At 45.0% G+C, this 24,749-nt stretch overlaps 2 protein-coding genes across 5 annotated transcripts in view; one reads left to right on the top strand and one right to left on the bottom strand.

The window, feature by feature from the left end:
* Positions 1-15,657: 15,657 nt before the first annotated feature.
* Positions 15,658-17,767, bottom strand: LOC121830274 (uncharacterized). The gene is made up of 4 exons (XM_076574749.1): positions 17,193-17,767; positions 16,514-16,580; positions 16,385-16,422; positions 15,658-15,970 (listed from the first exon to the last, which is right to left on the bottom strand). The coding sequence occupies exons 1-4, from the start codon at positions 17,357-17,359 to the stop codon at positions 15,808-15,810; spliced, it is 435 nt and encodes a 144-aa protein (XP_076430864.1). The 5' UTR covers positions 17,360-17,767; the 3' UTR covers positions 15,658-15,807.
* The window catches only part of Hipk1 (homeodomain interacting protein kinase 1), a 51,850-nt gene continuing 44,316 nt past the window's right edge, over positions 17,216-24,749 (top strand). Inside the window, exon 1 of one of the 4 annotated variants that reach the window (XM_006980801.4) lies at positions 17,216-17,348. The gene's annotated coding sequence lies outside the window, so the exon portion shown is untranslated. Of the gene's footprint in view, positions 17,349-17,618; positions 17,763-17,951; positions 18,032-24,749 lie in introns of those variants that run through there. The other 3 variants (XM_076574746.1, XM_076574748.1, XM_076574747.1) reach the window with 3 other exon arrangements.

The following is a 24,749-nucleotide window of genomic DNA, read 5'->3' as shown; positions in this document are numbered from 1 at the left end:
ACCTGGACATTGCTGGAACCTAGGGCACCTGACAATTCGTTTAAATAGAGGAACCTTACTCAGCTGTCAAGTGGAGCTGAGATGCCTATCTCCCATGATTGCTATGCAGATTAAATTATTGGTGAAATTCCCTTGCTTGGTGTCTGGCTCGTGACAGTATTTCTAATAATTGTTTTTTTGTAGCTAAAGGTATAGCTCTGGTAGGACATGTGTTTAACAAGCTGAAATCCTGGGTTCTATCCTGAGTGCCACAAAAAAAAAAAAATAGTAATAATAATAATACAACAAAGACTTGGTTCTCTTAGCCTTTGGTCTTCAAAACAATTTTTTATAAAAATACAAACTAAGTCGGGTGGTGGTGGTGCATGGCTTTAATCACAGTAGAGGCAGGTGGATCCTTTGAAACTCCCCTCTCCCTGCCCCCCAAAAAGAAAGAAATACAAAGTAAAGTAAAATGTCTTCCATGTAGACTAGTTGATGGGCCTTTTTCTAGTATTTCTGAGGACTTAAGTATGTTAAATCTGTACATTTTCAGAATTAAGATAATTCACATACACACAATGATATTTTTTTTTTTAATGTAGAGGGTGCTGGAAAGATGGCCCAGTGGTTAAGAGCTCTTACTGTGCTCTTGAGGACCTGGGTTCAGTTCCCAGCACTCACATCAGGTGAATTATAACCACCTGTAACTCAAGTTCCAAGGGGTCTGATGCTCTCTGATCTCCCCGAACAACTGCACATAAACACATGCAGCCTCACAAAATACACATAAATAAAAATAATTTTTAAAAAGGCTTCAAAGGGGGTTTGGGGATTTAGCTCAGTGGTAGAGCGCTTGCCTAGCAAGCGCAAAGCCCTGGATTCGGTCCTCAGCTTCAACAAAAACAAAAAACAAAACAAAACAAAAACAGGCTTCAAAGGGTTCAGTGAGATGGCTCAGTGGATAAAGGTACTTGCCACACAAACTGGTGAACTGGGTTCAATGTCCAGAACTCACATAAAAGTGGGAAAGAAGCCAGGCGGTGGTGGCGCATACTTTTAACTCCAGCACCCAGGAAGCAGAGGCAGGTAGATCTCTTGAGTTCAAGGCCAGCCTGGGCTACAGAGTTAGTTCCAGGACAGCTAGGACTGTTGCACAGAGAAACCCTGTCTTGAAAAAAAAAAAAAAAGTGGAAAAGGAGAACTGAGTCCGTAAAGTTGTCCTCCACCCAACTGGCATGCATGCCTCTACATAATAGACTTATACGGTATATGACTTAAAATCCTGCATTTTACCTATCTCCTTAATTGGAATGCAAAATGCCAATATCAAAAATGCCAATTTTAATAGGGTCATATCATGTGAATACATGTTAATAAACCATTCTCAACATAAATTATCATTTATAACAAATTATTCAACATTTGTATACTATTTGTCTTTTAGATCATTTATGTGTATACGTGTTTTGTTTTGTAAATGTTATGTGCTGTAGCTAGAGTTTTCCTGCCTTGCCCACAGTCAGGACAAATCTTTGTCACCCACCAGTCCCACAGCCGCTCAGACCCAACCAAGTAAACACAGAGACTTATATTGCTTACAAACTGTATGGCCGTGGCAGGCTTCTTGCTAACTGTTCTTTTATCTTAAATTAATCCATTTCCATAAATCTATACCTTGCCACGTGGCTGGTGGCTTACCGGCGTCTTCACATGCTGCTGGTCATGGCGGTGGCTGCAATGTCTCTCTGCCTCAGCCTTCCCAGAATTCTCCTCTCTCCTTGTCCCACCTACTTCCTGCCTGGCCACTGGCCAATCAGTGTTTTATTTATTGACCAATCAGAGCAATTTGACATATAGACCATCCCACAGCAATGTGCACTACATGCATACCTGGTGCCTGTGCAAGTCAGGAGTGTTGAATCCCTTGGAATTGGAGTTAGGGATGGTTATGGACCACTGTATGGGTGCTGGAAGCTGACCGTGGGGGTCCTCTCCAAGAGCAACGAATGTTCTTAATTGCTGAGCCATCTCTTCAGCCCCTTGTACTGTTCTTAATTACAATGAACTTTTGGCAGTGCTGGGGATCAAACTCAGGTCATTGAACGTGCTAGGCAAATGCTCTGCCAGTGAGCCACATTGCCAGCTCCACAATGAACATATTTATGCATCTATCTTGGCATTTTCATATCCGTAGAGTAAATTAAAGAATTATTGTTTTCTGTTCTTGATGTAAAATTGCCCCGCAGAAAAGTTTCCATTATTTCTGCAGAAGATGATAGCAAGTTCAAATGAAATCACCAGAATGACACATTAACGTGTCGATTCATCTTGTGTTGTTGATTAATGTTTAGTAGTTTAACAATATTTAGTGCTTGTCCGTCTCTAAAATTTTTTAGCACTCTCACGTCTGGTTGACTGAGCCGCAGGTGGCTGAAAGAGATAAAGTTGGTCCTGGCATCAGACCACCATACTGTGGTTATCTTCTGGCAGCAGAGGGGCCTGTCCACTTCAGGCACATGCTATGTCATACATGTTCCTTGAAGTGTCTCTGTGAATGCAGAGGAGCAGAAGGGAGGGCTTTGAGGAACTGAGTTTTTGGTGGTATGTTTTTGTTTTAATAATGAGAAAATCCCATACCATTTTACTAAAGTAACACTGTCTAACGTAGTGGAGATGGGCAGTTGCTTTGATTTCTCAGAACTCTCACATATAACACTGTGTCCCATCTATCTGTTGTCACCAATTAAAATTACCTTATTTTTAGAATCTAAGCATGACACACACACACCCCAAATATATGACAATCTTACAATTAGGTTGGAAGGTGCCTGGAAAAAAGTTCCCTGGAGATTCATTAGTGACTTGTATCATGACCAGTGGAGAACTTGTACTTTTCCACAGACAGGCTCAGGTCACTTTAGGGAAAAAAATCTGCCTGGCAGGCTTTGAGGGACCATCTCTCAGCACTGACCCAGATTGCCCTTCGTGATAGGAAATAGGAGACATGCCAGTTGGCTTTTTGTTTTCTTTTTTTTTTTTTTTTTTTTTTTTAGAAAAAATATTCTGACCTAGGTCCTCCAAGGCAGCTCCCAGAGAGTTCTTTCTGCATTTTAAAATTTTATCTTATTTTATGTGTATGAATGGTTTGCATGTATGTATGTCAGTCAGTGTACCACATACATGCCTGGTCCCTGAGGAAGCGGTGAACTGCCATATGGGTGCTGGGAATTGAACCTGGGTCCTTTGCAAGAACAGCAAATGTCCTTAACCATTGAGCCAACTCTCCAGCCCCTCTTTTTGCATTTTTGAAGTGTTTGGGGGGTTTTGTTTGTTTGTTTTTTCTAGTCAGGGTTTCACTGTGTAGCCCTGGCTCTCCTGAAACAGACCAGGCTGGCCTCAAACTCAGAGATCCACCTGTCCCTGCCCCCACCCCCAGGGCTGGGATTAAAGGCGCATACCACTACACCTGGTTCTTGAATAATTCTTAAGCAGATGTTCTGTGTGAGGGTTCACATGCACTGTTTTGCTGCTACCACTAATGAGTAACTGTCTGTCCATTGCCTGCCTCCCAAAGAAACCTACCAGAAACTCCTTTACCAGGGGTTCGTGGTGCTTTCCCTGTCTCTCCTGCAGGACTTCCATCCCATCTATACCTCTATTGAATGTGCTTCTCCCGTTTATCATCGGAGTTTACACTGCCCTCGGGGGAGTCTCAGAATGGTTCGGTTTCTCTTTTGACCACAGTGCTTTTATTTCACACTACCCCTCTACCTTGGCTCTTCGTGTTTAACTTCATTTCTTTTTTCTTTTAAATTATGTTTATTTATCAGCATGTGGGCATGTGCACATGAGTACCCACAGGGGCGAGAGGCCTAGAACTGGGGGTTATAGGAAGTTGTGGGTTGCAGAACATGGGCTCTGGAAGTGAACTGGGGTCCCCTGGAAGGATAGCAGATGCTCATAGTAACAGCCATCTCTCCAGCCCCTGCTTTTTCATCTTTAAACGTACCTGTGGCCCAATAGATCTCAAGGATTTCCCCAAATCTTGACCTTGTTTCTATCTAGCCAGATAGCTTATGAATCACCTTTCAATCATAGAAAATTTCTGGCTGGGTTTAAGTTGGTCATTAAAACCAGAAGGGCTGTTACCTGAAGCACCCAAGGATACAGTTGTCCAAGTGGAAGAGGATTGGAGTGAAATCATGGTAAGTTTAAAATGTTATGGTGAGTGAGTTTAACTGGAAAATTCTCAGACAAGGCCAGGAGCCAACAGAAGAACAAGTGGTAGGTCAGAGGCTCCAAATCTAGAGTTACAGAGCAGAGGAGGCTGGGATGCGCGTTTAGAACACTGAAGGTAAGTGGGGGTAGGTGGTGTGTTTGGTCTGATTCTGGGTTCTACACCATCTTTATAAATCATTATCTTTGAATCAGTTCTAGCTTTCTTTTCAACACTCCTACATAAGGAAGGTGGAACCACTCACTGCAACAGAACACACTAATATCACTAGAGATTTTAGCTTGTAGTATCTTCAAAGCTGCTCCTCATTTCCATGTGTCCTTGATCCCTCTTCTGTGTGCCTCAGTGGTTACTCCAAACCTTTATGATTCAAACTGTTGCAACATAGGAAGCATTAGGGGAAAAATCTAGAGTACCAAGCCATGACACCCTGAAGCAATATTCTTGAAACACAGAAATAAGTTTGGTTGCCCACCCTCACCCCAAGAATGGCAGAATTGAATACTTCTGTACTTTTCAGCTCAATTTAAACCCCAGTCACTCGGAGTTCAGTCTTTAAGGCCTTATCCTCACCCATCTCTTCTTTCTCCACCAGGCTCTTAGGTCTAAGTCTGTGATAAGCAAATTCCTCTGTGTCCTCAGTGTCTTACCGTCTCCTTTACCTCCCATTGCTAAATTGAAGACTGGCTGGTCTCTACGAGACAAGCTGTTTTTGCCAGATGTGATGGAACATTCCTGTAATTCCAGTTCTTAGGAGGTAGAAGCAATAGGACTAAGAGTTCAAGGTCATCCTCCGCCACATACTAGGTTTGAGGCCAGCCTGACCCACATGAAGCCCTGTCTTACCCTGTCTCCCACAGAACTGTAGAAGCCACTTTTCTCTTCCCAGAGCTTGAGGTAAGGAAGTGCAGTTGAGTCCTCCTTCCTCCTCTTGCTGCTTCCTGACTGTTCCCCTATTGCTGCCTGGGAAAATCTCTTCTTCCAGTGGCTGCCACCTGGCCGGACCATCCTTGCCTCTCCTAGTTTGTGAAGGCTGGAGTCACTGACTTCCAACTTTCTTCTCCTTCATACTTCTGTCATCATGTTGGATGATGTCAGTGCCGCAGATGCTCAGCGTCCTTGACTTCTTAGCGCCAAAGCTCTGATCTCTGTCTTCACCACCCTGTCAGTACCAGAAATTGTTCTACACCTGGAATTTCAACTTGAAATGATTCTTTTTCGCAGTTGATTTTGCTCAAGTACCTGCATGACCAATGTTTTGCTTTCATAATTCGGTAAGCTTTAATTCCTGCCTTTACTTGACTGTATCCCATGATCCATCAGGATAATACCACTTCTTTAGTCCCTCTTATGAAAACAGTCTTGCCTTGAAAATAATCATACTATCTATTATGCCTTCACTGGAGCAGCTGGACATTTTTTGGAGAAATAACTCATGTAGGCTATTTTCATTTTATTTTAAAACAAGAACTTGGAAAATGGCTCAGTCAGTCAAATGTCTGACATGAAAACATGAAGACCTAAGTTAGAACTCCAGTACCCAAGTAATGTAGAATGTGGTAGCATGTGCCTGTAATCCCAGTGCTGAGGAGGTGGAGACAGGCAGATTCCCAAGGCTTGCTAGCCACTCAGTCTAGTTCCAGGTTCAGTGGAAAAACCCTGTCTCAAAAATAAGATGGCAAGAAATTGAGGAAAGGGCAGTGGTGACGCATGCCTTTAATCCCAGCACTCGGGAGGCAGAGCCAGGCAGATCTCTGTGAGTTCAAGGCCAGCCTGGTCTACAGAGTGAGATCCAGGACAGGAACCAAAACTACAGAGAAACCCTGTCCCCCACCCCCACCCCCCCAAAAAAAAGAAAAAAAGAAATTGAGGAAAACATTTGATATCAACCTCTTGCCTCCACATGTGTGTGTACACAGGGACACACACAACAGTCTTGCCCATGAAACCCAGACTGGCCCAGAACTTGCTGTCGTCTTGCCTCAGCCTACTGAGGGTGAAGATGGGCACCACCATAGCTACCTCAAAACTCTCTTCCTTTCTCCCTTTCCCTCTCATTTTTCTTTCCTTTTCTCCTCCCTTACCCTCTCTCTCTTTCCTTCTTTAGTTCTTCCTTAATTTTTTTTTTTTTTTTTTGGTTTTTGGAGACAGGGTTTCTCTGTGTAGCTTTGCACCTTTCCTGGATCTCGCTCTGTAGACCAGGCTAGCCTGGAACTCACAAAGATTCACCTGGCTGTGCCTCCCGAGTGCTGGGATTAAAGGTGTGCGCCGCCGGCGCCGGCACCGCCACCGCCACCACCACCACCACCACCACCTGGCTTTAGTTCTTCCTTAATTTTTAAGAATTGTTCTTATTATTTTATATGTGTGGATATTTTGCCTTCCCATATGTCTATGCCCCACATATATAACTGGTACCCTTAGAGGCCAGAAGAAGGTTTTGGATCTCTTGGAAATGGAGTCTCACATGCTTGTAAGCCACCATGTGAATGCTGGAAATCAAATCCAGGTCTTCTGGAAGAGCAACCAGTGCTCTGAACTGCTGAGCCATCTCTCCAGCCCTCTGTTTTTGTCTTTTTGGTTTGTTTTGGTTTTTTTCTGGAGTTGAGGACTGAACCCAGGGCCTTGTGCTTGTTAGGCAAGCGCTCTACCACTGAGCTAAATCCCCAACCCGTGTTTCTGTCTTAATACAGGATCTCACCATGCAGTTTAGGCTTGTCTCAAACTCAGGATCCTCCTTCCTTAACCCCTTGAATGCTGGGATTATAGGCATGTGCTACCATGACCAGTTAATGATCTCATACATTAGAATGGCCTTCCACACTGCTGACAAATCCCATTATGTTTCTCCAGTGGGGTCTATTTCTTATTCCTATACTTTAAAAAAAATTCTTTTTTAAACTTTAGGCTAGGCATGGTGGTGTATAATTTTAACCCCAGTACTCAGGAGGCAGAGACAGGAGGATCTGTGTGAGTTTAAACCAGCCAGGACTGTATAGTGAGACCCTCTCTCAAAACAGTAAGTAAATAAGTATAATAAATTAAAAATTATTTTATGTGTAAGTGTTTTGCCAGCATGCATGTATGTGTATCATGTATGTACTTAGTGCCTGATGGGAGGCAGTAGAGGGCACTGGATCCCCTGGACCTGGAGTTACAGATGACTGTGAGCTGCCCTGTGAGTCTGGGAACTGACCCTGGGGACCTCTGCAAGAGCAACAAGTGCTCGGAACCACCGAGCCATCTCTCTAGTTCCAGAATTCATCGACTTGTTATTGCTGATGTTTTGTTTTGTTTTGTTTTAGATGGGTCTCTCTGTGGAACCCTTGTTAGCCTCAAACTTGTCCTGTAAGCCAGGCTGGCCTCCAGTTCACAGAGGTCACCCAGCTCTGTCCTGAGTGCTGGCATTAGTTTGTGCAACCATCAGGCCAAAGTCCTTTCTCTTTTCTTTCCCTGTCCACCCACACTGCCAGCGAATCCTGTGACCTCTACCTGGAGACAGCCCTAACTAAATCTTCCAGCTTCTCACGCTCACCCCCACTACCTTTGTCCAGGAAACCTCGTGTCTTCTCTGAGCCACCTCAGCAGCCTCCTAAGCGTTCACCCTGCCCCCCACCCTTGCTCCTCTCTGCTCCCCAAACACACAGTCCTGGCCCCGCAGCAGGCATGGCCTGCACAGGTTCTCGGTTTAAATCCTCCAAAGGCTTTTTCTCAGAGTAGAAGTCAAAGTTCCTTGAGTGTTCTGCATGGCCCACGTGACTTGCCGTCTTCACCGACTAGCTTTGCGGTTACTCCAGTGTGGGAAGCAGCACCCATTTCACGTGTTCTCTCTAGAGTGTTCCACCCAGGCAGACACCCATGCGGCTCCCTCATCTTCCTCAAGTTGTTGCCGAGCAAGGTTTTACTTCCCAGGTGTGTCAAGTTAACAGCTAAGATTAGCCATTACAAACATCTTTAGGCAATTCTTCTTCAACAAATACCATTCCTTTTAAACAGGAAATAAAGCAGAGTTCTTGGTTCTCAAGAAATTAACACTAGCCAGGTGGCTATGGTGGCACACACGCACCTTTGATCCCAATACTGGGGAGGCGGAGGCAGGCAGATCTCTGAGTTTGAGGCCAGCCTGGTCTGCAGAGAGAGTTCCAGGACAGCCAAGGCTACTCAGATAAACCCCACCCCACCCCCCAAAATAAGAAAGAAAGACAGAAACTAACAGCTATCGAATGCTTTGTTTGGTATTTGACAAGTATTATATTTTACTACTATCATGTGAGAAAAATCATATCCATAAATTCATTCAACAATCGTTTATTAAATATTTGTCAGTCACTGTTCTAAGCATTGCAGTTAGAACAGAAAATGTCCTGTCCACGTGGAATTTACATCCCAAAAGAGAGATAAGAGCTAGATAACCAAACAAACATCAAATATTGATAGGGTTGAAAATAAATCACAACTACCTAATAGTGGTGGGAAGCAGTTTAGACTGGTCAGTGGAGATATCCCTGTGGGAGTGAGAATTGAGACCCTGGTTACCAGGAGCCAGCTTGGTAAAGAACTAGGACCTGGCTTGGGTCAGAGCTCAGTGGCGGAGTGCCTGCCTAGCATGTTCAAGGGCTTGGGTACTATCGAAAAAAAGACCCGTGTAGAATGTAGGTACCATCAGCAAAAGCCATTGGGTAGGAGTGAACTTTGTGCCTAAGAACCTCAAGAAGTGGGGGAAGACGGAAAGATGAACTCAGAGAAGGAGGCAGATCTCAGAAGTGGCTTATAGGTTAAAGCCAGAAGTTTGGACTTTTCTAAATGTCATAAGCTATAGGGTGCTTTAAAATAGAGCATTATGATCTGAATTTTATATTTTTAAAGCAGCAGATGGAGAGGGGAGAAGAATGAAGGCAGGATATGAAGTCAGAAAACTCTTGCAGTAGTGAGAGATGATAGTGAGTTCTACTTGGGTTTAGGACAAGGCTTGACCACAGGCCTGAGGTGAATCTGTTAGAGTTTCCTCTTTAACAGAAGCAGTTTCAAGAACATACCTTTTCTTTCACAACAGAAAAGTACACATGTAACTCCATCCATCCATCCATCCATCCATCCATCCATCCATCCATCCATCCATCCATCCATCCTCTTCTGTACCCTGGCAGAACTCTGATCCTTCTGCCTGAGCACCACCTCCTATAATACCACATCCAGCTAGAGTGAGCCAATTTATCAGTAACGAATGCTTTATAGACTAACACTATTTCCTGTAATAGACATCTTTCATAACTTTTCAAAACAAGGAGAAGCACGTTTGACTGTCTTGGGAGTCACCATAGGCTTGGGATCAGAGGTTATATTTCCTGAGAGACCAGGATTCCTTAGAAAAAATGGTTTTGCATTGTGTATGTGCGTGCTGTGGCAGGCTTGTGGAGATCAGAAGACAGTTTGTGGCGATCCATTCTCCCCTTCTACCGTGTAGGTCTTAGGTACTGGGTGGGCTTAGGTCTCAGGCTTGGCAGCAAGTGTCCTCACACACCCAGTCATCTTACACTGTAGCCCAACTCGTCTCAAGCTTACAACAATCCTCCTGCCTCAGTCTGCTGAGCTCTGGGATCAGTATGAGTCATTATGCCTGACTAAGACTAGGATTCTTCAGTGAACAAACAATTAGAGAGTACTTAATATTATTTTAAAGTTATTTGAATGATCATGAAAATTTAATAGTATGAATATAGAAAAATGCAGCTCTTTAAATTTTTTTTATTTTATTTTATATATGTTGGTGTTTTGCTGCATGTATGTCTGGGTAAGGGATTGGGTCCCCTGGAAATGGAGTTACAGACAGCTGTGAGCCACCATGTGGGTGCTGGGAACTGAACCTGGGTCCTCTGATAGAGCAGTCAGTGCTCTTAACCACAGAGCCATCTTTCCAGCCCCCCAAACATGCATCTCTTGATCTTTGAGTGTCTGCATCTAAGCAGAGAGAGCTGTATGCTATTGTAAGATGGAGGTGCTGTTGTGTGCTCCCTTCCTTCTAATTCCTGCTGGCTGTGGTGGGGAGATTGCTCGAACCCAAGAGTTCCAGGCCAGCCTGGGTAACATGGGGCTATCCCATCTCTTAAAACAATACTATCAGGGAGGACACATCCTGTCAAAGCGTGTGAATTGGGCCTATTCGTTTAATTCATCAAGTTGTAATATTCTACATCCATTCAGAAGAGGACCGGAATGAAGAAGGTTGAGAGACTGCATAGTGAGACCCTGTCTTTTTGTTTTGTTTTTTTTTTTTTTTTTTTTTTTTTTTTAAGATTTATTTATTTATTACATATACAGTGTTCTGTCTGCATGTGTCCGTGCAGGCCAGAAGAGGGAGCCAGATCTCATTACAGATGGTTGTAAGCCACTATATGGGTGCTGGGAATTGAACTCAGAACCTTTGGAAGAAGAACCAGTGTTCTTAACCTCTGAGCCATCTCTCCAGCCCCTGTTTTGTTGTTTTTGAGACAGGGTTTCTCTGTGTAGCTTTGTGCCTTTCCTGGATCTCTCTCTCTGTAGACCAGGCTGGCCTGGAACTCACAGAGATTCGCCTGCCTCTGCCTCCTGAGTGCTGGGATTAAAGGTGTGCACCACCACCGCCCGGCAAGACCCTGTCTATAAGGAAAAAATAATGAAGAAAGATAGCACTGGCCATGCCTGGTGGTAGATGCCCATAATCCTAGCCTTCAGAAGGCAGAGGCAGGAGAATCACCACAGGGTTGAGGCCAGCCTGGTCTATATAGGGGTAGTCAAGCTAGTACAGGCTACAAAGTGAGGAAAAAGTCTTTGTGTCCTGCATCTGTCCATTTCTGAGAAATTCGGACAAGAGTCTAAAGCTGCCATGAGGAGCATTTGGGAACAACGAGAACGATGGAGTGACTGGGTCGCTGGGCTTCTGAACAAACCTAGAACTGCCCCATCTCTAGACTTCCTCTTAACTAAGCCACTGTGGGATACATTTTCTATTTGCAGGGATTTTAGCTTACCTGATAATAGGAGAAAGTCTCTTCAGTGTTTTCTAAAAGAAGACGCTGATCTGTGGCGTTCAAAGATTCAGAGAAGTAAAGGAGGAGGATGGTGTACCCAGTGGATCTGGCAATTAAATAGCCACTACTAATCTTGGTGAGATCAAGCTCAGAAGCACCATGCAGGCAGAAGCAATGTGCTTCTGGAATGGTGGTTGTCAGCTGGGAAGGAACTTTTGATCCAGCTGAGTGACAGGGTTTATTCTAGGCAATGCCTTTTCCTAGCTCTCAATATTGAAAAAAAACTACTTGGGTCTGTGCTATCTACCTTAACTACATCTTAGAAGTCATGAAGAGAACTGTTTTGATTACTTTCTTGGTCACTTACCCCAGGATTAATGAAGACAAGTTTTGAACACTTAATTGATTTCGTGAAGGCCAAATCTACTATGAATGCTGGGGGTGAGAAGATATTTTGGTGAACCAGTCCCAAAGAAAATGACAGTTTGATGGAATAGGAGTCTGGGAGAAAGGCATGCCTATGAGATTTAAGTAGAAGGTTGAAAATACAAGGAATCAAAAGAAGGGGAACTGGAGAATAGTGTTCATTGCATAATGTGAATGCACTGAATGCCACTTTACTGTACACTTTAAAATAGCTAGCTAATTGCATGTCATTTCAATTTCACCTCAGTAATAAAAGGAGGGGCAGTGGTGGCCCACACCTTTAATTCCAGCACTTGGGAGGTAGAGGCAGGTGGATTTTCATAAGTTCGAGGCCAGCCTGGTCTACATAGTGAGTTCCAAGACAGCCAGGGCCACAAAGAGAAACCCTGTCTCAAAAAACAAAACAATAGATAGGTAGATAGGTAGGTAGATAGATAGATAGATAGATAGATAGATAGATGATTGATAGATAAAATGGGGGATAAGGAGGCTTTCAGAATTTGAGTGTGCATGAGATTTGCCTCTGGTTTTCTTAATTTTCAGAAGTCAAACCAGAGAGTAGTCCAGGGGAGAGTGAAGTCTTAAATTCTTAATCCACGTTCACTATGTAGACCCTCCTCCTAATGACTTCTAAATTCCTTACAAAAGCACTACCCTCTCCCTTCTGTCATATGCCAGCCCTTAACCAAACCAAGGCCACCGCTGTTCTCTCCTTCCCTTGGTCATCACGTTCACTGTTCCATTTCTGCCGGTTCTGCGGTGTCCCACCTTTGCTTTGGCCAACTGTCACGAAGCGTTAGTACCTGCCTTCCATCTCTTTCCTTACCATAACTCCAAGCAACACCCCAAACCAAAATTAACGTTCCGGGGAGGCACACAGAGACCCACCAGGGAGAGGACATGGAATCAGAACAAGGACTAGAAATTTAGTGCTTCAATATTATTTCCTCTACATCATTTTATGCTTCCTACAGCCTCAGAAAGCAAAAAGGCCCTCCTGAAAGGGTCCCTTCTGTAGCACAATTCTGACACATGGTTGATATGTTTTGCTGAGTAAATCACCAAGTGCTTATTCACAGTGCCCAAGCTAATAAAACATAGTTGCTGAGCAGTGGCGCACGCCTTTAGTCCTAGCACTTGGAAGGCAGAAGCAGACAGATGTCTGTGAGTTCAAGGCCAGCCTGATTTACAAAGTGAGTTCCAGGACAGCCAAGAACACAGAGAACCCTAACTTAGAAAACCTAAGCCTCAAAATAAGGAATTTCCATTGACAACTGAAAATTTAACTTTTTTTTTCTTTACTATTATTTTTGAAAGTTACTTTGAAAGGTAGGGAGACTGTCAGTTTCAGGCTTACCTGAGTTAAAAGATAGTTCCAGGTCAGTCTGGGCTACATAGGGAAACCCTGTCCTGAGAAGTGGAGGGGAGGAGAGGAAGATGAGAAGTTCCTTTTAAAGGTGTCTTGCATCTACAACTACTACCACTGTTCATTTCCAATGATATCCACTGTGAAATCAGAAATCTGAGAGATGTGAACCACAAATTCTTCAAAACTGTAACTGGGGGCCAGTGAGATGGCTCCATGGGTGAAGTGCCTGGTACACAAACATGGTGAACCCAAGTTCAGCTCCCCAGCACCCTGCCAAGAAGCGGACTGGTTGGGATCATTGCTTCGTGCCATGCCGTGGGCCGCAGGAGCGGGTGGGCCTCCGTGGGGAGCCAGCGTGGACCGTGTAGGGGGACCGGATCCCCCGCCCCTGACTGGCTGCTTCTGTCTTCTGAGTGCTGGGATTAAAAGCACACATTCACCATACCCAGTTTTGGCCAGTGTTATTTTTTTAGACAAAAAGAATTTTCTCCAGGAGACTATCCTGGCTAGAGCTGGGTCTTAATACCCACATCCAGATCTTGCACTGACAAAGACAAAGAGGATTCCCAGAGGTGGCATTTACTAGCCTGCTCTCTGAGCTGGATGGCAGATTTGTCTCCTTAAAATCAAAGGATCTTCTTCTACCTTACAGTGCTGGGATTATATTGCTAGGAAAGGGCTTTTGGTTAAGAGGCTGGATTTTTTTTTTCCTTTTAAAGTCATATCTCTTTTTCTCCTGAGGATATGGCTCGATTATATCTCTTAGCACATCCTTGCATCAGCAACATCCATATCCTAGAGTTCCCATCACTGAAGGTGTGCAGAATAGATTTATATGTTTATTGCACACAGGCCTGGCATACACAATCTTCCCACACTGGGCTGGAGCAATGGTTTAGAGGTTAAAAGCACTGCTGCTCTCGCAGAATACTAGGGTTCGGGCTCCAGCACTCACATGGTGGCTCACAACCATTTGTAACAGCAGTTTCAGGAGATCAAATACCATGTTCTGACCTCTGAGGCCATGTGGTGCACACATATACACCCAGGAAAAAAGCATAGGCATAAAAGCAAATTTTGTGTGTGTGTGTGTGTTGGGGGCAGGAGACAGGATCTCACTGTGTAGCTCTGGCTGTCCTGGAACTCACTCTGTAGCCCAGGCTGGCCTCAACTCACAGAGATCCACCTGCTTCTGCCTCCTGAGTGCTGAGACTAAAGGCGTGTGTCACTACACTTAGACCCAAATAAATAAATCTTTCTTAAAAAATTTAAATCCTTACACAATCTACAGTCTTCTTTTCCTTTTTTGTGGTCAGATAAAGGGTTAGGTGGAGAAGTGAAAGGCTCTAAAAACAACAGAGCTACAGAATCTGCTTGAAAGGAACCTGAATCTCTTAATGACGTCATGGAGCATAATGACTCTCACACCCCAGCTCCCCAATGGATTAAATAAAACGATAATCTTAAGCAACCACGATTTTTAGTTTGAGACTAGATCTCACTGGGTAACTCTAGCTAACTTGGGACTCTATGTCCATCAGGCTGGCCTCAAATTCAGAGATTATCTTGTCTCTGCCTTCCGGGAAAGCGGCTTTTAAAAAATTATTCAGACAGGGTCTCATGTAGTCCAGGCTGGCCTTGAACTCCTGATCTTCCGGCCTCTGCTTCCCAAGGGCTGGGATTGCAGGCCTGTGCCATCAGGTCTGGCTGCAAGTGACCTCAGGCTCTACTCTGCCATCCCAACTTCTAATAGCCCCATCTCTTTATTCCTCCTCTGATTAAGCCTCTAACAGCTCTTCATTAATTTCCAAAACCTGAGTCTGCCTGTTTGACTAAGCTGGTATCCAGCTGGGGGAGCTGAACCGCAAGCTAGTGCCTATAGTCTGTGCCGTTTCATCTGGCAGTGTCTGGCACACAGGATCTACCCTATAGAGAGTTGTTGAATGGATAACAGACTGCACTAAACTTTGAAGCTTTGTTGACTAAAACATGCTCAGAGATGAGCTTCTCTGACTCCATTATTCAAGTCATGTATATTTGTATTCATTTTTCCTCACTAGATTGAAAACTCTGGGAGGGAAAAGCCTGTATCTTACTCACCTTTCATCTGAACCAGTGTCTTGGGAGTGTCTGGCATGAAACCGTTTGTTGGATGAATGAGCAAATGACATTAGCAAGGAAAAAATACTAGACTTTTAAAAGTTCCCCAAAGATCATAAAACAAACAAACAAACAAAACAAAAAAATCTTCTAAGATGGGCTGTAGTGGCATAGGCCTTTAATCCCAGCACAGCAGATCTCTGTGAGTTCAAGGCCAGCCTGGTTTACAGAGTTCCAGCCTGGTTTACAGAGAATCTCTGCCTTGAAAAAAACCAAAACTAAAACCAAACAAAAGTTCCCTGAAGAATGAGACAGACTGAGGAAAAAGGAGTTAAGAACAATGGAAATACAGACTCCCCCCCACCCCCACCCCCTAGACGGGGTTTCACTGTGTAGCTTTGCACCTTTCCTGGAACTCACTCTATAGCCCAGGCTGGCCTCGAACTCAGAGATCCGGGAGTGCTGGGATTAAAGGCCTGTGCCACCACCACCCAGCGAGACTAATTATTGTAACAAAGGTACAAGGAAGCAGGCAGTTGATGGCACCAAGTTAGAATTCAGGAGTCAGTCAGAGAAGGCGCTCCACTGGTAAAATTTGAGACATTTTAAACACAAAAGGGACATAACATAAATTAGGAACCAGTCATAGAGTTCTGGCGAAGTAAGGCAAAATAGGCAATTCGTGGTTAGATCCTGCTAAAAAGCAGGATCTGTTCAACTCCAGGCCTCGAGTTTCTGCCTTTTTCTTGGCTCACTAAGCAGGCTTGCTCATTCATTCTTGTCTTGATATTTCCAGGGCCAGGCCAATGTGAGGACTTTATGTTCTCTAAACAGTCAAGAAGGAAGTTTCTGTGAAAATAAGCAAACAAACCTGTCCTGTGGGACTGAATGCTTTTGCTAATCCTGGCTCTCCAGGGAAATGAACTTCCCTGTTCCAGTGTTAAGAAGAGAAACTCAAAGACTTTCCTTAAAAGGTATTATAGGATAGTCTAGAAAAAAATCTGTGAGGTGAAGATCCAAAGAAATCAAGGTTGTATAATGAGTGAGGTCTGCGAAATATAACGGATAGGAAGACTTCCTCGGTCTGCTCCCCTCGTCAGAAAGCACATGTGCATATCCATGGGGGTAGACAGTCTCTTCGTGGATTCAGGCAGTTGCTGACTTTAGTACCTGTGAGATGGAACACATGAGGTCCGCCCCCCCCCCCCCCCAAAAAAAAAAATCAGGGCCCCACTTTGTAGACCAAGCCGGCCTTGAACTCACAGAGATCCGGAGATCCATCTGCTTCCGCCTCCTGAGTCCTGGGAATAAAGGCGTGCACCATCACACCCTACTCTCATAAATACTAGTCTTTAAAAATGTTCCCCATTTTAGGACATTTCAGGGCCTCACTTTGTAGACCAAGCTGGCCTTGAACTCACGGAGATCCGGAGATCCCTCTGCTTCTGCCTCCTGAGTCCTGGGAATAAAGGCGTGCACCATCACACCCTACTCTCATAAATACTAGTCTTTAAAAATGTTCCCCGTTTTAGGAGTCAACATTTTACACAGCAGAAGGCATATCTGAAGTCCTGCAGAATCTCTTGAGGCTGAGTTAGCAACTGTCTACTAAGATAACCTAGTGTGCAGGGTCTATTTTCTTAGAACATTGTGCCAAGAGCGCTGTTTCCCGAGTCCTCTGCCTTTCGACCTTCTGTGGAGGTAAGACAATTTTTGTTTGGGGGATGCATTGCGGAGCCGAATTCGGAGTAGTTGTTTTCTTATTTCCTAACACACCGCAATGGGAGCGCTCCAGTATAGGGAGGCGTTCAAACCCCTTACGCTGCTATGAAATGCTCCAGGCGGCCGCGAACAATTGAAGCCTAAAGTGCGATAATTCTTGGTCCTCGGGGGGACTTCTCAGGTAGTCAGTGTCTCCCCTCGCTGCCCAATCGTTGGGGTGCGGGTGTGTGTGTGTGTGTGTATGTGTGTGTGTGTAGGGGGAATCACACTGGTTTGGGGTGATGTCACACTGGCTGAGATGACATCTAGCAGCGGGAAACCCGACAGCCGCCAGACGCCGGTAAACCACCTCGGAGACTGCTGAGCGGGGGGGGGGGTCGGGAGCGGGGGATCCGGTTCCCCCGACACGGTCCACGCTGGCTCCCCACGGAGGCCCACCCGCTCCTGCGGCCCACGGCACGAAGCAATGATCGCAACCGGTCGGCTCCTCCGCACTTCCGCCTCAGTAGGTGTCATGGCGCTAGGTGGCGGAATGGTTCCGGCGAGGCGGGGCCGGCCGGATGAGGGCGGTCGCTCGGGGCTCCACTTGTCGAGTCTGGCGACAACGGCAGCTGCGGAGCGAAGGGCCGGGCCGTGGCCCCGGACGGCAGCGGGAGGCCGAGGCGGGAGCGCGCGGCGCTGAGGCGGCGGCGGCGGCGGCGGTGGCGGCGGGAAGGGGCCGGGCGGCGGGGCAGGCGGGAGGCTGGCGAGGCTCCGGCCGCGGGACGGGCGCGGGGACGGCTCCGGGGGGCGGGGGCCGGGGCCCGGGCCGGCTCGTGCGGGGGGTATGATGACCCGGCGGCGGGGCCCCGGATCGCGTCTCCTCCGCCGCCTCCTCGCGGCGGCCCCGACTCGCGGCTGAGAACTACACACACCGGCGGTGAGTCAGGCCGGGCGAGGGCACGGGGCCGGGCGCCCTGGGGTGGGCGCCCCGAGGTGAGGCCGAGCGGGCCGCGGGCTCCCCTGGGCGGCCGGCTTGCACCGGGCCCCTCTTTGGGCAGGCCCCGCGCGGCGGGCCCTGGGCGCCGTGTCCCCCCCCCCCCCCCTGCCCGGCCGCGCGCGGCGGGACGCGACTGTGTGCCCGGGAAAATGGGCAACTCCGCCTGCCTTCCTGCCGCTTCCCTCCCGAGCGGGGGCCGTTGTCCTCAGGTGACAGGGGCCCGTCGGGCATCTCCCCACCCTCCGGTTCCCCGCCCCTACCCCTGGCTGCGGCGTGGCAGGTTCCCTACGGGGAGCTTGTGCGGAGGGTGCATGTCACCCCACTGCCTGTCGCTGTAGTTCGGGCATATTTGTGCCTCGGGGGACCGGGAAGCCGAGTCTATAGAGAAAATCGTGATGGTCGGGTCGGTGTGGAAAGCTTTTCTGTGTTCTCCGCTCATGTTCTGTAATCGTTGAGTTTGTAAATCGTGACGGTGCGGAGGCTTTGTGGGGACCAGCCCACCTATATGTTTATCTTTTCAAGACAAAGCTAGAGGTCTTTTTCAGAAGAAACTTTTGTAGCTCGTCGTTACTTTCAAATCCCCAGACAACAACAAAGCCCCCAAAAACGTTCAAGGAGAAGGTGGAAACAACCAGAAATTCCTCGGTAGGGCCCACACTATCACAGCTCTGTGGGGAAGAGTCCCCTTTGTGCTTGGCAACCGGGACCTGAAACTTGGTCTCCAGGAGCGTTGGTCTAACCCCCAGTTTGTTGTGGTGACGAACCATGAGCAATGGCCTGTGTGTTTATGCTGGGCGCGCTTTCTTTCCTGTTTGGGGATGGGTACTGGGACTGGAAGCGGGGTGGGGGGTGGGGTGGACAACCCCGGCTCCAGTAAGTCAATCTTGACGGAGCCGCTGACTCAGTTGTGGATACTCATGATAAGATGCTCGTTCTTGTCTGTTTAGTGACACGTTGATAAGTCTCAGAAGTGTAGTGCAGCCACACACTAGTTTCAAGTGGAGACTCCGCTGCCCCAGACCGCCCTTGATCTTGTTTCTTAGTAACTCTGAAGAGAACAGCAGCAAGGCTTCCTGCTCTAGAAGATGTGGGTTTAAATTAAGTGGCTTATGCCCTCAGCAAAACCTACAATTTTGCCCGTTTGTGTAAAGCTATTTTTAATTCATGGTCTGTAAGTTTTTTTGGTTTTTTTTTTTTTTTTTTTTTTGGTTTTTTTGGTTAAGATTATAGAGAATGCAAACCACTGCCAGCTTTTCTTCTTCTTCTTCTTTTTTTTTTTACAGAAAGCCTAAAGCTTTCTGTAAAACAACTAAAAACCTAACAACTCATTTTATCTAATCATTGTTATTCAGCTGGTTATTTTGGATATTTGCACGCAGTTTCCTTAGGAGTTGGTGTTACCATATGCTAAAGGCTTTAAAATACTCTTCTTGGCTTGAAGGGTATTTTGGTAAAGTATTTGAGATTGAAGCTGGAGGCTTCCAAACTGGTAAAGCCTCTGACAAAAATGGTGACTGCGATCTTGTGTTGGCTCTGGTTGGCTAGTAGTTTGTGATAGCCTCATGGACATTGTGTTTTACAGATTTTAGAGCAAGCTGATTAGTAATGAGATTTAAAATCAAACCAGATCTTCCTCCTGGGGAAAAAAAATATGTCAAAGTTCACATTTCTCTGGAAAACAGAATTCTTTCCTTCTTTGTTTTTGTTTTTATAAGCACAGGTCCACCAGTGGTTTGTTAGTAGAAATCAGGGAGCCAAACCTGCCTGTGAACTTCTTTTACTTGGAACTTGTGCAGCTTGTTAGTTATGTATTTTAATTGGTCCTGTTGTAATTTGAATAATTTTGTAAGCCTGAGCGGCCTGCAGCCTGATCTGTCAACTGCCCCTTTCTTGCCAGAGTGACAACAATCTATGTTTTTGTTAGGCCTCTTCCCGCACTAGATCCCTTCCAGTTTCTTCCCTTACAAATCTTGCTGTTTTGCACACAAGTTATTAAGATCATTTCCCTGAACTAACTCTTTTTTGGTTTTTCGAGACAGGGTTTCTCTGTGTAGTTTTGGTTCCTGTCCTGGATCTCACTTTGTAGAATGATCTGGCCTCGAACTCACAGAGATCCGCCTGGCTCTGCCTCCCGAGTGCTGGGATTTTGCGCCACTAGCTCGGCTGAACTAACTCTTAATTTTCTTCTTTTTGTTTGTTGACTAATGCTCTGTTGACCAGGCTGACCCCACACTCCGAGCTGAAGGGACGGCCCTGAGTCAGTGTCACTGAAACTTCGTGGTGCCTAATGTGGGTCTATGTTTGGCTTTAATTTTACCTTTTGTCTTTTTTTTTATTGTAGAAATTCAGGTGGTATATACATAATGTATTTCTGTAGTACATACTTTGTTACATTTATTTATTAAGTGTGTGTGTGGCTGAATAGGACAATTTGCATAAATTGGTTCTCTGTCATGTTTTCAGGCTTAGCAGCAAGTGCCCCTACCCACTGAGCCATGTGGAAGGCCCTCTAGTACTTTTATAGTTTCCTTTTCCTTTTGGGTGCATATCACTTCAGCAGCCTTCTAAGGTTATTGAATAAAACATTGTATTTCTTTGAATTCTTTAAAGGCACCTGGTACCATGTTTTCCTTGTTGCTTAATGAAAAGGAACCAGGAGACCTGAATTCTTTGCCAACATTTTGCTCATTAGCTCTCTGTAAAACTTATTTGACCTTTTTGAGTTTCTTTTTTTCCATAATAGAACTAGAGGATTTTAGAAAGACTCTTTTTAAAAAAGTCTGTTAGCTATAAAAGTCCAGTACTTTTTTTTTCTACCTCTTCTCCAGTCAAATACATTTCCTTCCTCTACACGGTTCCTCATTTTCCATATCCCTTGGATCCTGGCAAAAGTCACCTCATTCTTCTTGAAAGATCCTCATCTACCTCCCATCTGCCAAACCATTGTTACCTTACTTAAGCCCTGCTTCCTTTTGATCTTCTCTGACTGATCCGAACAGGGCCCTCCCTCCCTCACTTGGTATTATTTGTCTTTTAGAGTCATCTGTACTTGGCTAATTTGACTTTGCTCTTATGTTGGAAACTCCTCGCACTATCATTTTCTTTATTTCAAACTTTATAAACCTTGTCGACTCTTGCACTTTGCTAACACAAAGGACCTACTTTCCTTTTGTTCTCTTATTATAGTTTTGTTATGCACAACCAGTCTAAGCAGGTATTGAAACTCGGGAAAACATCCTACCTAGGAGGAAAGCATCCTTTAGCCAGTTTACCAAAACATCAGCGCATTTTTGAAATGGCTGAAGGTACACAGAGTTGTAGATGCTCTCCTGGCAGCCAACACCACCTTTCCCACACCCTGTTTTGCAATACCAGTTGGGAAACTGACTGTCATATACAGTCCCATAAGAAAGCAGGAAGTACTGCCAAGGGGTGGCAAACTTTGATTCCAATGTTGTTCTTTAGGGTTTCAAGCTTACTATGCTTAGAACAGTAATATATTATTATAGACAAAAGACTATAATTTCTGTCACATCATGTATTTCTCTAATTCAGTCAGAATAATTTCTGAGATTCCCCTACATTTATGTATGAAGCAGTAGTGTGATGTCTTTATAGTCAGTCATGCTGGGAAATGCTTGGCACATACTGTATGCCAGCCATTATAATGGATGCTAGTGATAACAGAAAAGAAAGAGGAAAACTACTGTTGTGTCTCACTACCCTACTATTTAGAATCCTCCTTACAGAATTTAAACTTGTCAGGGGATAGTGCTCTCCTCTACTGTGGTTCTGGGGATTAAGCTCAGATAGTCAGGCTTGTGCACCGAGTGCTTTTATCTGCGCAGTGATGTCATGGACCACAAGTCAACTTTACTTTGTTTCTTAGATTGATTTATTTTATGTAGATCAGTGTTTTGCTTGAATGTGTATGTGTACCATGTGTATGCCTAGTACCTGAGGAGATCAGAAGAGGGTCAGATCTGCTGAACTGGATTGCATATGGTTGTGAGCTACCATGTGAGAGCTGGGAACTGAACCCTGGGTCATCTGCAAGAGCAACAAGTGAGCCAACCATGGAGCCAACTCTCTAGCCTCTACCCCTCCCCCACCCCAGAGTTAGCGTTTAAATAATTAAGTCTAAATGGTGGTACTTAAAATGCAGAGTAATCCACAAGTTAGGTGAACTAGCCCTACTTGCTTCCTTGGATCCTACACAGGCTTCTCCATTCTTCCATTCTGTACACACAGACTATCCCTATCTGCGTCCTAACTGTTCTTCCCTGTTGTTTAGATCTCAGTTTAATGCCAACACCATACAAGGCTCTCCTTGACCGCCATCTCTATTCTGTTTTGTTTTCTTCATAGCTATCACTATTTGTCTGTCTGTCTGTCTGTCTGTCTGTCTGTCTGTCTCTCTCTCTCTCTCTCTCTCTCTGTCTCTCTCTGTCTCTCTCTGTCTGTCTCTCTCTCTCTCTCTTTCTGGGGTGCTATGGGAGAGAGAACAAACTATCCCCAGTTAAATGTAAGCTGAGAGATAAAAGGTCATATCCATGTTGAATAGCACTGTGTCTCTTATGTCTAGAACAGTTTCTGGTAGACAGGCAGCAGGTCCTCACTATATGTTTGTTAAGGAACTAAATTAAGTAAATATAACTGTAAAGAAAGTAGCCTGTGCTGTGGGAGCATTTATCAGGAGCCTGACCTACTATAAAGTAGCCCTAGGGAAGACTTCTGAGTATTTTTGTCTGATTAAATAATCTAGTAGAAGGAAAAATGTTTGTTTTATGTAACAGCCTAAAGTCAATGTTCTGTGTCAAAGTGGTGTTCTAGGTTAGTAGTCTGTCACTGCTGCATGGTCACTCAAAGACCTATGCTTCTTCCATCTTGTTACTCTGCCATACTTAGATGTTGTCTCAGGGTAGAAGCTCGGGTCTCTGAAAACCTGCTTGCTCATTGTTCTCCGCTGGTGAGGAAAACTGATCAACATAGGCTAGCCGTGTGCCTAATAAAGGAGAAAGTAGATTTTTTAAAAATACAAATCAACAAGCCCTAACACACAAAGTGAGATTTAGGTGGGGCCTAGGATACATAGATGTTAGGGAGAGAAAAGGCTAAGAAGGGAAATGACCTCAGTTCAGAAAAGCACATTATAGATGAAGGAAGTTGAGCTGGAGAAGTCAAGTCCCACCCACTCTATGGAGCACCGAAACTTAGAGAGTGCCTGGGAAAAGAGTGGATAAAACAAATCTATAAAAGTAACCATAGGCCAGACGCTGTAAGGTCTGCTAATAAACATGTGAGCTTTGGGCCTTTATCCCGAAGGTTTAAATGGGGGGAGGGTGGCAGATGTCTAATGCTTTTCCAGATGTACATTTTTAAAGCAAGCTTCAGCTAGGGAGTGAAGAGTGAATTGGGAAAGTACGCATGGACAGGGTGCTTAAGAGTACGGTTTGGGGGAGACCCATAAGGCTGTTTAAGTAAGTGGTTCAGAATTTAAGTAACTAGTGCAGGAGGGCTGGAGAAAACTGAGTGGAATAGAGAGAGATTTAGGTCTCTGGCAAAAGAATTTTCTTCTCAAATTTTTATTTTACTTCTATGTATGCCCATGTAGAGACCCGGTTGATGGTGTGTTTATTGGTAGCCACCTTATTTTTTGAGACTGGGTCATCTCTCACAGAACCTGGAGCTCTCAAATTGGGCAAAGAGCTCCAGGGATCCACCAGTTTCTGCCCCCTAGCACCAGCATGTATGCACCCCAGCACCTAATATTTATGTGAATGCTCAGGATCTGAACTCAGGTCCTCATGACTGTGCACTTTCCTCCCCAGCCACCTCCCTAACCCCTGTCTTATTTTTACAAACCATGTATTCTTGGGTAAAAGTGCTTGCTGGCCATGCCTGGCCTGGCTGCCTGAGGCCAATCCCTGGAACCTTTGTAAAGGTGGAAGGAGAGAGCTGATGCCCCAGAGTTGTTTCCTGACCTCACCGTCACATCATGCCAGGCCATACACACTCACTAATAACAGAAACATAAAGAAAGCATGCTCTAACCCATTGATAAGAATGTTGTCAGAGTGTATATTGGAGAATATGTACTTACCTGCACGTGCAAGCCAGGACAGATACCTGGAGAAGAATCAATATGAAGTATGTATTGGTTTTAGTTATTTAGGTCATCAGTTGTTTAACTGTGTCAGAGAAGAGAGATGACACGGAAAAAGCACAGATTTATTGTAGGTGTGTTGGGGAAGAAATGGAAGTTACGTAAGCCTTTAATCCCAGTGCTTGGGAAGCAGAGGCAGGGGGATCTCTGAGGCTACTTTGGTTTACAGAGCAAGTCTCAGGACAGCCAGGGCTACACAGTGAAACCTGTCTTCAAAGAAAAAAAAAAAAAAAAGGACAAAAGCTTTGAAGAATGATTACCTTGCCTGTGGTCCCCAACCATTCCATGCAGTGTTATAATTTTTAGTTGTTGCAGGATCACCTGCCTATAGTAATTGCAGTGTGGAGTACATGCCAGGGAGTAGGGATGCTGCTTTTAAAGAGCCATGCTCGAAAGCCTTTCCTCCAGCAAGGATGTTCTCTTTGGAGTAGTAAACACAAGTACTAAACAGTCATTGCCTATTAGTCCTAGTTTGGGATGATTGCAGGGAGCAAATTTGTCATTCTATCACTTTAGTTAAGTCATTGGAAAGTGAATTTTGGAATGAAAAAAAAAACAAAAACAAAAAAACCCCAAAAATCTTTGTTTATTGCTGGAGCCAAGAGGTGAAATGTTTCAGGAAGTCAGAAATAGTATTTGATTTTATTGGGAGCTATCTTCATTTACATTCAAAAGATTTGTGATCTGTTTAACAGAGCATTATATACAGTAAAATACCCACAGTCATTAATTCTGTCCCATATTTTTGTTTGGGAAGTCTT

Source organism: Peromyscus maniculatus, chromosome 6 (assembly GCF_049852395.1).
Source record: "Peromyscus maniculatus bairdii isolate BWxNUB_F1_BW_parent chromosome 6, HU_Pman_BW_mat_3.1, whole genome shotgun sequence".
NCBI lineage: Eukaryota > Metazoa > Chordata > Mammalia > Rodentia > Cricetidae > Peromyscus > Peromyscus maniculatus.
This window is presented reverse-complemented; position numbering and strand designations above follow the sequence as displayed.

What these genes read in the sequence shown, in the direction of transcription:
- LOC121830274 (XM_076574749.1), bottom strand. Translation starts at nt 17,359, where the DNA reads ATGACACCTACTGAGGCGGAAGTGCGGAGGAGCCGACCGGTTGCGATC. An exon ending in CCCGCTCAGCAGTCTCCGAG is followed by an intron (nt 16,581 to 17,192) that starts GTGGTTTACCGG and finishes CTTTATTCCCAG; the next exon opens with GACTCAGGAGGCAGAAGCAG. An exon ending in AGATGGATCTCCGGATCTCT is followed by an intron (nt 15,971 to 16,384) that starts GTGAGTTCAAGG and finishes TTATTTTCACAG; the next exon opens with AAACTTCCTTCTTGACTGTT.